Here is a 15,304-nt window from a genome sequence, read left to right as displayed (position 1 = left end):
GCTAACTGCAGGAATGCCCACCAGAGCTGTTGCCCGTGAATTGAATGTTCATTTCTCTACCATAAGCCGTCTCCAAAGGCGTTTCAGAGAATTTGGCAGGACATCCAACCGGCCTCACAACCGCAGACCACGTGTAACCACACCAGCCCAGGACCTCCACATCCAGCATCTTCACCGCCGAAATTGTTCGAGGTGGATGGATTATCTTGGCAAAGTTGAAGTGCTCAATAACACAGATTTTGACAGATTTGTGAACAATATTTGAGAGAAATAGGCCTTTTGTGTACATAGAGAAATACATAGAGTCTTAGTCTTGAGTTCACCTCATGATGAATGGGGGCAAAAACAAAAGTGTTGCGTTTATAATTTTGTTCAGTTTATGAAAGTTTGTTCAGATTAAATAGGGTGACCGGTCCTCTTTTTCCCGGACATGTTCTCTTTTTGGGACCTAAAAAATGCGTCCAGCTGGGATTTCTAAATGGCCCTAAATGTTGGCATTCATTGTGAGTCTTTGCATTGCTTTAACTTTTTTCTTTAGGTCCCGCCTTCTCACACGCCACCATTGGTCGGTCATATAGGCCTAAACGTACTTCTCGCAAAGATTAGTCAAAATGCATCTCAATCAAGACCTTCAGCACCACAGCAACAGCTAAGAGACAGAGCAGCAGCTAGAGTAAAAAATGCCCAAACGTAGTGCTTGAAGTGGGCCAGTACTAACTGGTACGCAGAGCACAGGGACTTCTCACAAGCTGCCTGTTCCACATACGTTTTATTTAATGTTATAATCTATAATGTAGTAATACACTAATTTATACAAGTTACTCCTCCAGGTTGTGGATAGAGCCTCTGCGGTTGACAGATGTAGTGGTAACAATGCAACTATGTTATTGAACTTTAATTGGGTACTTTTATTGGCTTTGTGTGCTTCTAGATTCCCAGCACCTTTATTTTACATTGTACTTTTATACTCTACTACATTTATTTAGCAATAGAAAATATTATCCACAAACACATTATGATGCATTATTATAGATTAATAGCAGCAGTAGTAGTGGGGTGGCGATGGAGCAGTGGATAAGACACATGCCCAGGTACACAGTGACACAGCCACCAATGTGTCCCTGAGCAAGACATTTAACTCCTAGTTGCTCCAGAGGCTTGCAACCTCTGATAGATAGCAATTGTAAGTCACTTTGGATAAAAGTGTCAGCTAAATGTAAATGTAATGTAGTTCAAATTGGCTCCACCTTTACCTTTGATGTGCACATTGATAATAATTGCAATCCAATGATATAATAGAAATTACTCTGAAACGGGCCATTCTACATAATGAGTACCTACTTTTCCTTTTGGTAGTCCTACTTTAAATATAGTTTGATGCTAATACTTTGTTGTACTTTTGTACTTTTTCTTGTAATTTCTACACTGTGGTACTGCTACTTCAGTTAAAGTAAAAGATCTAAGTAATGCAACGACCAATTTTTTAAACCATCTATACAAGTGTATCTACTGTATATATCAGACATGTTTTCTCTATGTTGATGTTAAATAAAGACAAATTAAACATAGACAGTTTTAGTGGCATTTAGTGGTGAAGGTTGTGAATTGCAACCAATGGTTCAGTCACTGCTCACCCCTCCCTTTGCAAGCGCGAAGGAGAAGCTACGGTGGCTGACATGTTCTGTCGGCTCTTGTGCTAAACAATACTTGTGGTCCTCCATTTTTCCAAATTCCACTTCTCTTCTTACTTCTAACAAACCAAACGACTTCTTCTTCTTCTTCCATATTCAGTGAGAGATGAATAACCACTTATTGATCAATAAGGTCACATTGTGTAGCAGCTCTGAAGGCAACAGCTCCTGTCCTGAATAGGAGTCTTGATATTTGTGGTCACTTGGGCACATTTTAATCACAAGTTTTATTTCAAATTTGATTCACTCCTGAAAGTGTTTACACTCTCTGAATGAGACAGAAGGAGGAAGACTCATATAAGGCACTTTGTACCATGTTGTGAGACATGCAAAGTTATATGAAACAGGGTATAAACAGACTGGGACAGGGAGGAAGAGACAGACAGAGAGAGACTGTGCACACTGAGTGAGAGTGAGAGAGAGAATGGAGGATAGAATCTGAAGTGGTTAATTGGAGTCACTGCTTTTTTATTATAGACAAACCCTTGATTCTGTAGTCCAACCAAGTTTTCTTCCCACTGACTGTTCTGCCACCCTACCAACTGGTCAGATCTTAGTGAAATTGCCATATCGAGGTAAGCAGAATTTTTTCTGGAATAAAAATGTTTGTGAATTATGCAAAAAAGTAGGGTTTATAAAGATGTACTTATATTTTAAGTAAGCTCAATGATAAGTCTGAATCTATAATCCCTTCTTGATTTAAGACCAAAAATGGTGGTGGTGGTGGTGGGGTGGGGGGTTTGATTGCTTTTTGTCAGTTTTGGGGGAGATTTATTGTCTTGAGAAAGGTTTTAAAATAGGAGTAGAAATAAGTCTAAAATCCTCAAACAAAAAAAGTCATGAACACAAATGATACATTAGCATTGTTGTATAAAACTTTATTTGGAGAGTAATTTTCTTCATACAAGAAAATTGCATTTTGTGGAGAAATGTTATGGAAATAATACCCGATATCTATTAATATTGCATTGTTTTCATAGAAAGTATTTACTTAGTAGAAAGTTTTTTCTAATGTAAGCCGTTGACAGCCATTTCTGTAATTGGGATTTTGTTTCTGGAATGAAATGTTGCTGGTAAGGTTTTTTCCAATTTACTGTACCTTATGACAGAAATCTTAGAGACGGAAATCTCAAAACCTCAGCAGATAAAACAGAAACCTCTCCATGGCCCACACCAGTGGAGTTAATAAGGAAATATGTTTACATACTTTGGGTGAAAATACCCTTATTGTATATATTTAGAATAAGAAAAAAAGGTTCAAATTTTTGAATATTTTTTTTACATCTTGATTTTGTCTGGTTTAACATTATGATTAAAAACAATTTTACTGTCTATAAAATCTGCTAATTTGAAGCTTAAGAAATATAAGCCAAATGTCCTGTTACATTAAAAAAATATGTATTATACAATGCATTGTACTTGTAGTACTGGTAGTACTGCTGATATTCAGTAATTGAGCTATTGGAATCACAAGACCAGTATCCTTGCTGAACCTGAATCCATCCTCAGATAAAATAAAGACAGCCAGCATTGTATGGATGACTTAAACTGATGAGGCAAATCAGAAGAAATCTAATTTTCCAACAGTCATACTGCTGGGGGTACATTCCCTTGACAACTAGCAACAATAAATATGCGAAACTATAATTTTGTGTGAATTGGTTAAGAGGGACCAACTACTTTCACGTGTGAGCAGATGAGCTTAGTTATCGGTTATTACTAGGGTCTGTATAGCTATTAAAGTAAAATCTGGATGCATTCCATTGCATTCACATTAATACACAAAGAGACTTGTGTTAAGACCATGGACTGTATAAGACATGGACGTAGTGTCTGTGATGTCACCCATAGGCCATAACCTTACTTAAAATTCACCCCCTGTACAGATGTCATGAAGGGGGGAAATTAGTTATAGAGGCCAAAACTGTTTTTTGTACCAGGCAACAAACTATAAAGCTGGGCATTTTAACATGGGCGTCGCAGGGGATTGACTCACTTTGGAGCCAGCCTCAAGTGCCCATTTGAGGATCTGTTGTTATTGGCACTTCGGCATTGGCTTCATTTATCAGCCCTGGAGGTTGTCGCTTGTGTTAGACTCAGCAGTACCTTTAACAAATAAATCAGATAATTGACTTACTGGTCCCACTAATTTGAGAAAGGTTGGACATCATGTGAAGGAGGCGTGCAGTAAAGGGTAATGAGAAGGGGCGCTTGTTGTGTGATATGATATATTGCATTATGCCAGTTTGTGTGCGTATGAGTGTGTATGAGTATGTTTGTGTCTGTACAAAAGGTGTTTCTTGTAGATGGCCATAGCGGCTTGTTCTGTATCTTCTTCTTCTTTTTGTCTTTTTATTGGCGGCAGGCAAAGAACTTGTTTTGTTTCCGACCTCTACTTTTTTTACGTTGTTAATTACAACCATGTTTAACGTAGCCTATACCACAAACTCCTGAGAAAACTACACTTTAGCCTAGTTTATATACTCCAAACCAGTTGATTGAAAACACCTAATACAGTTATTCTTTTATTATTTTTTGCAACATATCAAATTTATAATCCAAATTTGCTTGGGAATTTAAATAGATAACAGCTGACAATCCTAACATGCTGATGTTTAGCATCAGTATGTTATTTGCTATATTGCCTCCATCTTACTTTCTCGGTTTAGCATGTTAGCATGCTAACATTCGCTAATTAGCACTAAATATAAAGCACGGCTAGGCTGATTGGAATGCCATTAGTTTTGTAGTGTTGGTGAAATCAACAACTGATGTGAAATAATGATGATGGAAGAAAAAACAGATGGGGAACAGGAATGCCTCTACCAAATTTCATGGCACTATTCTGATTTGATGAGACATTTCACAAAAATCAAAAAGGTCAACCTAAAAAAGTAAATGTAATGTAATTCTTAGAGCCACCCATCAAATGACCACAAGCAAAGTTCCTGGCATCACCATTGATTCCTTCTCTCTTTTTCTCCTTCTCTGTCAAGCCTCCTCCAGACCAACAGGATGACCCTTCTCGACTACCCTGTTCCAGAGTTGGATGTTACCTTGCAAGAAGTGAGCCGTGTCCTGCAGCTCACTTTAAGTCCTGACCTTTACCCTGAGTTTAAATGCACGATGGAACAGCAGAGGGAGCTCCTTCAAGAGGCCCACCAAAAAATAGCAACTATTGCTGCAGGCCAAGAGAACTGGGTGACGGAGCAGTTCAAGAGAGCTCTGCTGTCCTGTGCTGACCCCCTGCCCACTTCCACAGCCCTGCCTGTTGTTCTTCTTCCTTCCCAAGTAAAGCAATGTACCCAACTGCAGAGGGCAGCCGCTCTGCTCTGGGCAGCAGCAAAGCTGTACAGTGAGCCCTTGTTACTGGAGGGCAATGTGCCAATGGAGCGCACACAGCAGGGTGAGGTATTCGCTGCCAGCCGGATTCCTGGCAGGATTCAAGATGAGATTAAGGTGAGATTACTGACAAAACACAACTGGAAAGAAGATTTTCAGTCTGAAGTTGTCAGGCAGTACATTACATACTGATGAATCTTAAATTAGTTTCTTTTTGGACCTACCTACCCATCATACATGTAAGGGTTTGGTCCAAAATTCAGAAATTTAAAGGAGGAGAGAGGGGTTTATGAAGTTATTCAACCATTCGACAAGCACTTCTGAAAAGGCATACATTTTTTCATTGCTGACCACCAGTGGTTTAACTTGCTACCTCACTGCAGTGAAGTACAGGTTTACTCCAGGACCCCTCACTGCTGGGTGTGGTCAGAGATGCTTGAAACTGTTAACCAAAAAGCACAGCAAAACACAGCTTTCTGGCCTGATGTGAAATGGCTCTTTATGTTTTAGAGCTATTTCTGATCTGTAGCTTTGTCATTTCATTTCCAGGTCTACCCAGATAGCCTCCATGCTATCATCACCTGTGTTGGAGGAGTGTTCCCTGTTGACATACTGTGGCGTCCCAGTACCGGGGGTCCAGTTTCAGCTCGATCGTTCAATGACATCTACAAACAGCTGACTCAGGTGATGGATCAACCCAGTGCAGGAAGACAGAATGATCCCTCTGTCATTTGCAGCCTCTCAGCTCTGGAGCGCAAAGCCTGGGCTGCCACCAGGGAAGAGATCCTGGAGCAAGGAGGGGATGCAGCGGCATCACTGGGGCTGATGGAGAGTGCTGTTCTGACACTCTGCCTGGAGGAGTGCAACGCACCCTCTGAGCTGGCTGATATCCTCAATGCAGTGAGGTTGGGAGGAGGAGGAGGCAGTCCATGCCTCAGATACTATGACAAGGTATTGGATAGAATTTGGAAAACGATCCAAGCTGAAATCAGATTCCTTGCCTCTTTTACACACACACACGCACACACACACACACACACACACACACACACACACACACACACACACACACACACACACTCATACTGTTCAACTTTGCATTTAATAATCATCATGGCATAAAATGTCAGTAAAAGTCAAAAGTGGACATTAACAAACTAAGCTAGTAAAATGTTTTGATTTTCATTAGTACAAAACTTTTAAAGTAAAACATGTATAAATATTTTAGTAAAAGTTTGAAGGCATAAGCATAAGGCATAAGTTATTAGTGCTGTAAGAGATGGTCAAAGTACTTACTGATTTAAAGTGGACTTAAAACCCATCTGTGTTTTTCTATTTTTTGACAGGTGATGAACCTGGTGGTATTCAAGGACGGCACAGCTGGGATTGTATTTGAACACAGTGCTGTGGATGGGATGGTGGCTGGTCTTGTGACTAAGCGTGTGTACAATCTGTCAGAAACTATTGATTTAAACCTAGTCCATACTGACACAGAAAATTTGAATAGGTCTATCATAGTAAACAGTGTTATTTCTGTTTACCCCGCGTCCCTAACATTCCCCTTGCAAGGAGTAAATACCCCCAATCCGAGCCCTAACTTAAAAGCAACACATCCAGTTCTCACATTTGATGTGCCCTCCTACCCTGATGTCTTTTCTACTCTCAGAGGGCAGAGAGGCTTGTATGATGCTTGGATCAACTTCTCCTTGCAGCTTTCCCTGAGGCAGACTCTTGGGGAATCTGCTGCCAAACACATGCTTGTAACACCTACCCATATGCGCCACTACAAACATGGCCGATGTGATCCTACATACTCACTCACCATGCATTCTCGTCAGTTAGTACGTGCCTTGGAAGCCTGTGTTGGCTCAGATGACACAATCCAATACACTACTGACCTCCTACGCTTGTTCCATGTTGCATTTTTGGAGCATAAGAGCCTCATCAAAAACACCAAAAGGGGTCAGGGAGTTGGTCCCCACCTAGCTGCCCTGCGTCGATCATTGCCATCTGACAACCCACTGAAGAAGTTCCTGGACCCCTTTGGATGTCCAGCTGTGTACCTCACAGGTACAGATCTGATGGAAGGTGTGGAGTGTGGCGTAGGGAATGTTTATACCCAAGATCAGCTTGCTGTAACCTACCTCGGTAAAAGAGAAAAGGTTCGCATTGTGCTTAATGGGAAAGGGAGCTTTGCTCTGGCATTGGAGAAGCTTCAAGAAAGCCTTAAGAAAAACCTGAAGTTAGTGATGCGTCTAGCTGTTAGATATGCCATAGCATACCAGATGGGAGCCCTGGAGTGTTTGCTCCAACAGGGTCAAAGAGAGGAAATGAATGGAGAGAGAGATCACCACCCAGAGAGCCCAGACTATACTCTAGTGATCCATGGTGGTGCCGGAGAGGTGATGATGTTGAACACAGAAGTGATCGGGGCTATTGAGTTTGCTCTACAAACAGCCTTAACCCTTGGATCCCAAGTGCTTCAACAAGGTGGCAGGAGTCTGGATGCAGTTCAGAGGTCAGTAGAAGCTTTGGAGGACTGCTTCCTATTCAATGCAGGTAAAGGCTCAGTATTCAACAAAGATGGCAAAAATGAAATGGAAGCAACCATTGTAGATGGCAATGCAATGAGGTCAGGGTCTGTTGCTTGTGTGCAAAGTGTGAAGAACCCGATAAAAGCTGCCAGATATGTCATGGAGAAAAGCTCACATTCACTCATTGTGGGAGATGGGGCTGAGGAGTTTCTGCAAGGGTTGGAGGAGAAAGAGAAACCTGTTGGGCCTGAGTATTTCTACACTGATATACGTCACAGAGAGCTAACTGCAAATCTCAGTAGTGGAAATGCCTCAAAAAACAATCATCCTCAGACAGTTGGAGCTGTGGCTTTGGATCGTTGGCATGGGTTGGCTGCTGCATCCTCCACAGGTGGGTTGGTAGGAAAGCTGAAAGGGCGAGTTGGGGATACGGCAGTAGTAGGGGCAGGAATATATGCTGATGACAAGGTAGCTATTACCTGCTCTGGAGATGGAGATGTATTTCTGAGGCAAACAGTTGCACAGAAAATAGCCAGTCTCTACCACCACAAAGGCCATAGCCTTAGGCAGGCATGTAGAGAAGTGATGGCTGAAAATCTGTATGGGATCTGTGCAGGAATCATTGCAGTGGACACTAAAGGTGATGGCATCATTGAAACAAATGCTGCTGTGATGTTTGTGGCCTCCATGAGAAGTGGCATTTCACGAGTAGAGGTCCTAAGGCCACTGAAGAGCTTCTCTGATGTGATCTGGGAAACAGATGAGCTGGTTGCCTACCTTGATCCCAGCCCCTGGATCCCTGGGTCAACCATTCTGACTAATAAAACTCTTAATGGGGCAAGCAACATCTTCCAGTTGGCTACACCTGATTTTGTTGCTATGCTGCAAGCAGCAAAAGCTGTGGCAAGCTTGCTATGTGAGCGATTGGGAGTGCAGCGCTGTGCCTTGGTTTTCAATCCAATACCTGATCAGCCAGCACAAATCAGACTGCTACCGCTTCATGGTATAGAGCCAAAGTGGCAGCCCCATCTAGCCAATGAAGAAGAATTCCACACATTCCATCCTGGCTACTGCACCTCAAAAAGTGGCCCACGCTGGGATGATGAGGCACTGGCCCAGGTTCAAGCCAAGATTAGAAATGGACTGCCAACAGCGAATGCACCCCCTTGCTTTGACTTTTTTGGAGACGCTTCCCATGATAACCTGTTCAGTCGTATTGTGCGTGGAGAGCAGCAACAGTGGAGAGTGTGGGAAGACAGTGAGCATGTTGCCTTCCTGACACCATACCCAAACACTCCTGGACTCACTGTTGTGGTGCCACGCAAACCACTGTCCAGTGACATCTTCAAACTACAGGAAGCTGACTACAAAGCACTGATCTTAGCCACTTATAAAGTTGCCCGACTACTGGAAGAGGGGATGAGAGCTCGAGGCGTTGCACTGATCTTTGAGGGCTTTGAGATTGACTATGCTCATGCCAAGCTGATCCCTGTGTTACCTTCACCAGATGGCACTAATCCTGCTGAACTGCAACCAGAGTGCTTCCAAAGCTACCCTGGATATGTGTCATCACTGGATGGCCCAGCAGCTGACCCTGAGGCCCTCAAAAAGATCCACTCAAAAATTACAGAGTGCAGGCCTCCTCATTCATGGGAAGACCCTCAGTCTCACTCCACACTTGCCATCAAGAGCCCGTGGTATCGCAACCTGTTCCAGATTCAAAACACTCTTTTCCACAGCACAGTGGAATATTTTCACAGTTCCTGCCAGTACTCTTATGCTCTAACCCCTCTCACCACAGACACCATCTCCTCACCAATGGGCCTAGGATCTGACTCAGAACCAGTTTTTGTTAACCTGCTGGGCCAGGACATCTACCTGGCTGACTCAATGCAATTTGTGCTTGAATACTTCCTTCGCTTCCAGGAGAACCTGCCGGGGACGTACTACATTTCTCCCAGCTTTAGAGGGGAAGACCCTGATGCCACACACTTGAACCAGTTTTACCACGTGGAGTGTGAACTGTTGGGTGACATGGACAAGGCCATGTCCATAGCGGAGGGATTCCTGGCTCACCTTACCAAGGCTATGCTGAAGAAACACTGTGATATGATCCTAAACACTGCCGGGACCCTTGCACATGTCACAGCCATGCTGAGCAAGCTGGATGGAAAAACAGCACTGCCAAGAATCTCTCTAGACCAGGCCATTCCCATGATGCCCTCTGCTGACTGCCTAGAGTGGGTCCAAGATGGCCAGCCCCGGTTTGGCAGAAAGCTAACACGCAAAGGAGAGCGGGTCTTGATCGAAAAATATGGTGGTGCTGTTTGGCTGACTGAAATGGACCATTTGGGAGTTCCCTTCTACCAGGCATATGTGGAGGGCACTGGGCGGGGTAAAGCCAAAGCTGCTGACCTTCTCCTGGGGCTGGGTGAGACTGTGGGTCTTGGCGAACGTCATTCCACCCCTGAGATGGTGCAAGAGGCCCTCAGGCACCATGCCGTGCCAGAGCAGTCCTACAAGTGGTACATTAACATGCGGCAAGTGAAACCACTCCTCACCAGTGGATGGGGCATGGGGACGGAGCGCTACTTGTGTTGGTTGCTTCAGCATGATGACATCAGAGATATAAATATAATTCCTAGGATGAAAGGAATGAAGTACATGCCCTGATCATCAGTTCTTCACAGGTGTTCAGGCCCTCAGATGTGATATTTGTGTAATAATGGGACCAAAGAAGAATATACAATATGACTTTAAACCATTAAAATTCCTCAATAATCCAGACTTTAGGACTTTCATACAGGTTTGGGTTTCTTCATCAGGCTTTTCCCAATGTGTCTATAGATAGAAGAAATGTCCTACAGCCTTTAGTTCTACCCAACCCATGTATCCTTCAAAGTTAAAAGTTTCTGTAAATTGAGTGTTTTAGAACCAGAACATAAACTAGAGGCCTCATCACAGATAGAATAAATAGAGAATGTAGAGTAAGTTAGAAATTAGGTTTCAGGAAGTAAATCTTTTGTTTTTCTTTAAATGTTAACACTAACTCCTTTCTTAGTGGCACTGTAAAGCTACAGTATCAATGCAACTGCAAAGTGTACAAGGTAAAGAATACAATAGTAGTGTAAGAACAACTTTTCAACAGTCTTGAAAAAATTATTATTCAAGGCTGTGTAAACTATAAATAACTTGTTCACTATGTAAGGGCCCCCACGGTTGACGATGGATGGATGGATGGACTATGTAATGGCAACATAAAGGAATGCATTTGTTAAAGTCCTTGGACATTGTATTACCTTGTTTGCAAGCAATTCTTTGTATTGTCCCTCAATATAATGTTTTGTTAGGGGTCCAAACCCGGCTGCCCAGCAAGGCATTGTGGTTCCCTGTACCAGCAGAGCTGGGAACCCTATTGAAATCGTTAGGATTTTCATTATTCCGCCGCTAAAACTCTTACTGTAGTCTAGACGGTAAATGCTACAGACACGAAACGCATATGGTAGGTCCAAACCACTGCAAGTACCTCAGGGGCAAAAATCTGCACACTTCTACCACTAGGGGGTGCATATCAAAAACCTTATATCCATGCGTTCGGGGGATCGAGCTGAATGTAATGGTATAGGCCACGGCCATTTCCGCCTAGACTTTTTTTTTGCTACATCGCGAAAACTTATTAATCGCGATAACTAATTAACTCCTCTGAAGCCACAAGTCCGATCGACACCAAACTTCTCTGGACCAAGCTGATGAAAGTTTGTAGAGGAAATTTTGATACGACAAAAACTGTTAAGATGAAACGCTAATAAATGTTTGCGAAAAATGCTATAAAAAGGAAGTGATGTCATATCTTTGCTTTGGAATGGCCGATTGACAAAAAAACCCTTTGACTTACATGAATTTTATATCGCCATAACCACAAGACCGATTCATACCAAATTTGGGCTAATTGTTCCCCATGGGGCCCTGATGACACCTCAAACATTTGGTGCAATTTGGCTTAAAGATGGCACTACAATCAAAACTCAAATACACCATTCATTTCAATTGGATTTTCAACCAAAGGACATTTTGCCTCATAACTACACGCCAATACATCGCACGTTCATAAACCTTATGTCTACATGTTTGAGGGATGCTGCCGATTCTGATGGTATAGGACACGCCTCTGTGCGATGACGTCATTTCGCTAAATCGCCAAAACTGTAAAACCTATTTTAATTAATTCTTCCGAAGCCGCAAGTCCGATCGACACGAAACTTGGCACGGACCATCTCTGGACCAAGCCAAACAAAATTTGTAGAGGGAATTATGATCTGATCTGAAAATGTCCCAATTACAAGCTAACAAATATTTGCGAAAACGCTAAAAACAGGAACTATAACATATCTCTGGCTTGGAAAGGCCGATCAACACAAAACTTGACGACCTTATGTGCCATGCCCCCCTGAGGGGTTGTGCAAAATTTGGTACAGTTAGCCCCTAGTTGGCGCTATTGAAAAAAATCCCATTGACTTACATGCATTTTATATCTCCATAACCACAAGTCCGAATGATACCAAATTTGGGGCAATTGTTCCCCATGGGCCCCTGAATACAAATTTGGTGCAATTCCGCTTACAGGTTGCGCTAAAATCGAAGCTCAAATCTCTCACTAAACCCCATTCATTCCAATGGCATTTTCAAACGCAGGACATTTTGCCTCGGTTTGGAATGGCCGATCAACACCAAACTCGGGGACCTTATGCGTCATGACAGCGGGGCGCCTGGGCCGACTCGTGTGCCCTCGGCGGGGCCAGATGGGGCAGCTTGCGCCAGGAGGCTTGGACCCCGCTTACAACTACTTGCAGTTCTAGTTTTGTTTTGTTTCTATCAAATTGTTTTGTATGCCTTATCTGTTCAGTCAGCGGTCACTCTGATGAGAAACTACTTTTCAGTTATTCCATGTTCTTATATGATTTGCATTATTTTTTAGTATCCTGCATCAAAATAGCACATGTACCACAATATGTATGCTATTTGTGGTATTTATTTTATTTATTCCATTTAAGTAAAGCCACTGAGCAAAGCCAGTATTTGCCACTTCATCAGAAATATATATATACACACACACACACTGTATATAATTGCCATTTAAAGGATTTTCACATATCTTCATTATCTTCCCTGGCCATACAAGAATGTGCTACATTTAAAAGCAATTATATTGCCGGAAACATGAATTACAGGTTACAAAAAAATATAGTTGAATTCTCTGGCACTGAGTGGCCTTGGAGATTGACTGGGGCAATTCTGCAATATTTCCTGATAACATCAATAGCAGACTGGTTAGAGACCAATACATCAATTATTATTTAAGTGGATTTGTTGTTTTTTGATGTAGCCTTTTCTTTAACAATAAAGGATCATGTGTTACTCTTCCATGTGTATTTATTCTTTTTGGCATTGGTAGTACACAATTTATGGTTATTAGGTTTAATTTGTATTCTCCTCCCAAATTATAGTCCTAGTTCACTGGACCAATAAGTTGGCTGTATAGTGTACTGTACATTCATGAAACAACAGGGAGAGAACACCACAATGTTTTTTTAACCTTTTATTTAGCTGGTATCTGCTGAGAACATGGGAGAAAGAAAATTAAAAATGATTAATACATTGTGTTATATTCATGCATACATTGTGCATTGAAAGTATGACTTCTCTTTCTAGTTTCTGGATTTCCTAGTCCAATTTCCTCAGTGTCTCTTTTATCTCTATAGGTCCTAGTCCTGCCAAGGTTTCTTATTGCCAGACTGGCTGTACAGTGTCATGGTCCTGTTACAAATATGATATTTTTGATGAGCACCTCATCACTGACTTCTTATCTATTGTCCATATGGACTACATTAGTATTTCCACAAGATTTTCTCTCTCTCCATTTCAGCATCAGTAAATCTGTGATTGACCTCATGGTCTCTTGAAGACATCTGTGAATGTGCAATTAATTTAGTTACACCTGGCTTTACCTAGTCACACCACCTCAACCTGGCTTAGCCAACGTGAGATTTATAATGCTAGGATGCACTGTCTGGACTAGGTTAAGCCACTTTTTCTTTTATCCTGGATTTCTGAATTCTGCTTTTGTGAAACTGCCCCCAGGAAACTTTGAGATCACTGCCGGGTGTACAATGTGGACAAACACCATGTAAAACTGTCCACTTTTCACAAGCAGGTCCTTTTAGCATAATCTATCATTTATAAGCATAATTTATCACCTCACACGTACCTAATTTGGAATAACAGAGATATATAAAAACAAGTCACTCTTTTTTGAGAATTGGGTACTCAATCAGATTCTGCTGGTGGACCAGCTATTTAATGGAGAGGGGAGGAACGTTTTTATCAGCATATAACATTTCAGTTACGCCAGGAGAATTTGCAATTGTATTTGACACCATTCCATCAGACACAATCATGTTTTTTAGATATACTGGCAGACTTCCACCTACTTCTGTCTCCCTCCCCGATGTGGTATGGTATTGCTCACACACCAGAACATTTTGGCAAAACCTCAGCAGATTCAACATTGACATATTTATAAAGACTTTGCCTTATTGTGGGAGAATGTTGTATTTTGCTTTTACAGAAGTCAAAGTAAAGAAAAGATGTACTTCATTATACATTTATTAATTCTGTTGGCAAAATTTCACATTCATAAATGTAAATTCATCGCTAAAAAAACTATTTTTGTACTTTTTCTCCATGAAGTCGTACATTATATTAATCTGATTTCTGGCTCCAACAACAAAAAGGAAGTTATAACTGTCAACATATGGTCCTCTTTCTCTTTGTAGTGGCCTATCAGCTTCCCCTAACTAAACTATATTGTATTTTGTCTGCGTGTTATAACTTATTATATTATTTATTATAACCTTATATATTGTTATATATATTTTGGCAAGTCATTTGTGTTAAGCCACAACACCTCATTTTGCCACTCTATCATACCTAAGCTATGAGCTGAATGTGGCTGAACTGTGCATTGATCTGCAAAATTGGGTGATACAACCAAAACACGCAACTTAATACACAATTTGGTTTGCATGCAAATTTAATGTTCTGGGCCAAATTTTTCCAGTGATTAAAAATGCCACAGATTTGTCCACATACATGCAAATCCACACACAGACATAAAGAGAACCTTCCACAGTGGGTTTCTGGTAAATACAGGCCCAGTGTTTTAAATGCAATGTATCCATGAATGGTTAAAATATTCATAATGATAAACATTTAACATGAATATTGATAATTTACCAAAGATTCTCCATGAACTACAGAAAATGTCTTAGCAGCGTCCTTAAACTACACTGCTTAAAAAAATAAAGGGAACACTTAAACAACACAATGTAACTCCAAGTCAATCACACTCCTGTGAAATCAAACTGTCCACTTAGGAAGCAACACTGATTGACAATCAATTTCACATGCTGTTGTGCAAATGGAATAGACAACAGCTGGAAATTATAGGCAATTAGCAAGACACCCCCAATAAAGGAGTGGTTCTGCAGGTGGTGACCACAGACCACTTCTCAGTTCCTATGCTTCCTGGCTGATGTTTTGGTCACTTTTGAATGCTGGTGGTGCTTTCACTCTAGTGGTAGCATGAGACGGAGTCTACAACCCACACAAGTGGCTCAGGTAGTGCAGCTCATCCAGGATGGCACATCAATGCGAGCTGTGGCAAGAAGGTTTGCTGTG

General features: G+C 41.6%; 2 protein-coding genes across 2 annotated transcripts; both read left to right on the top strand.

Annotated features, from left to right (window-relative positions):
• Positions 1-2,242: 2,242 nt before the first annotated feature.
• Positions 2,243-12,968, top strand: LOC123975838 (peroxisomal carnitine O-octanoyltransferase-like). Its single transcript, XM_046057628.1, has 5 exons — positions 2,243-2,266; positions 4,688-5,150; positions 5,583-5,984; positions 6,380-6,473; positions 12,260-12,968. The coding sequence occupies exons 2-5, from the start codon at positions 4,707-4,709 to the stop codon at positions 12,421-12,423; spliced, it is 1,104 nt and encodes a 367-aa protein (XP_045913584.1). The 5' UTR covers positions 2,243-2,266; positions 4,688-4,706; the 3' UTR covers positions 12,424-12,968.
• LOC123975837 lies at positions 6,494-11,765 on the top strand. The gene has a single exon (XM_046057627.1). It carries the CDS (start codon positions 6,788-6,790, stop codon positions 10,238-10,240), a length of 3,453 nt encoding a protein of 1,150 aa, XP_045913583.1. The 5' UTR covers positions 6,494-6,787; the 3' UTR covers positions 10,241-11,765.
• Positions 12,969-15,304: the final 2,336 nt, after the last annotated feature.

This window comes from Micropterus dolomieu, linkage group LG08 (assembly GCF_021292245.1).
Source record: "Micropterus dolomieu isolate WLL.071019.BEF.003 ecotype Adirondacks linkage group LG08, ASM2129224v1, whole genome shotgun sequence".
Taxonomy (NCBI): domain Eukaryota; kingdom Metazoa; phylum Chordata; class Actinopteri; order Centrarchiformes; family Centrarchidae; genus Micropterus; species Micropterus dolomieu.
This window is presented reverse-complemented; position numbering and strand designations above follow the sequence as displayed.

What these genes read in the sequence shown, in the direction of transcription:
- LOC123975838 (XM_046057628.1), top strand. Translation starts at nt 4,707, where the DNA reads ATGACCCTTCTCGACTACCCTGTTCCAGAGTTGGATGTTACCTTGCAA. An exon ending in GGATTCAAGATGAGATTAAG is followed by an intron (nt 5,151 to 5,582) that starts GTGAGATTACTG and finishes TTTCATTTCCAG; the next exon opens with GTCTACCCAGATAGCCTCCA. An exon ending in GGCTGGTCTTGTGACTAAGC is followed by an intron (nt 6,474 to 12,259) that starts GTGTGTACAATC and finishes TTTCAAACGCAG; the next exon opens with GACATTTTGCCTCGGTTTGG.
- LOC123975837 (XM_046057627.1), top strand. Translation starts at nt 6,788, where the DNA reads ATGCTTGTAACACCTACCCATATGCGCCACTACAAACATGGCCGATGT.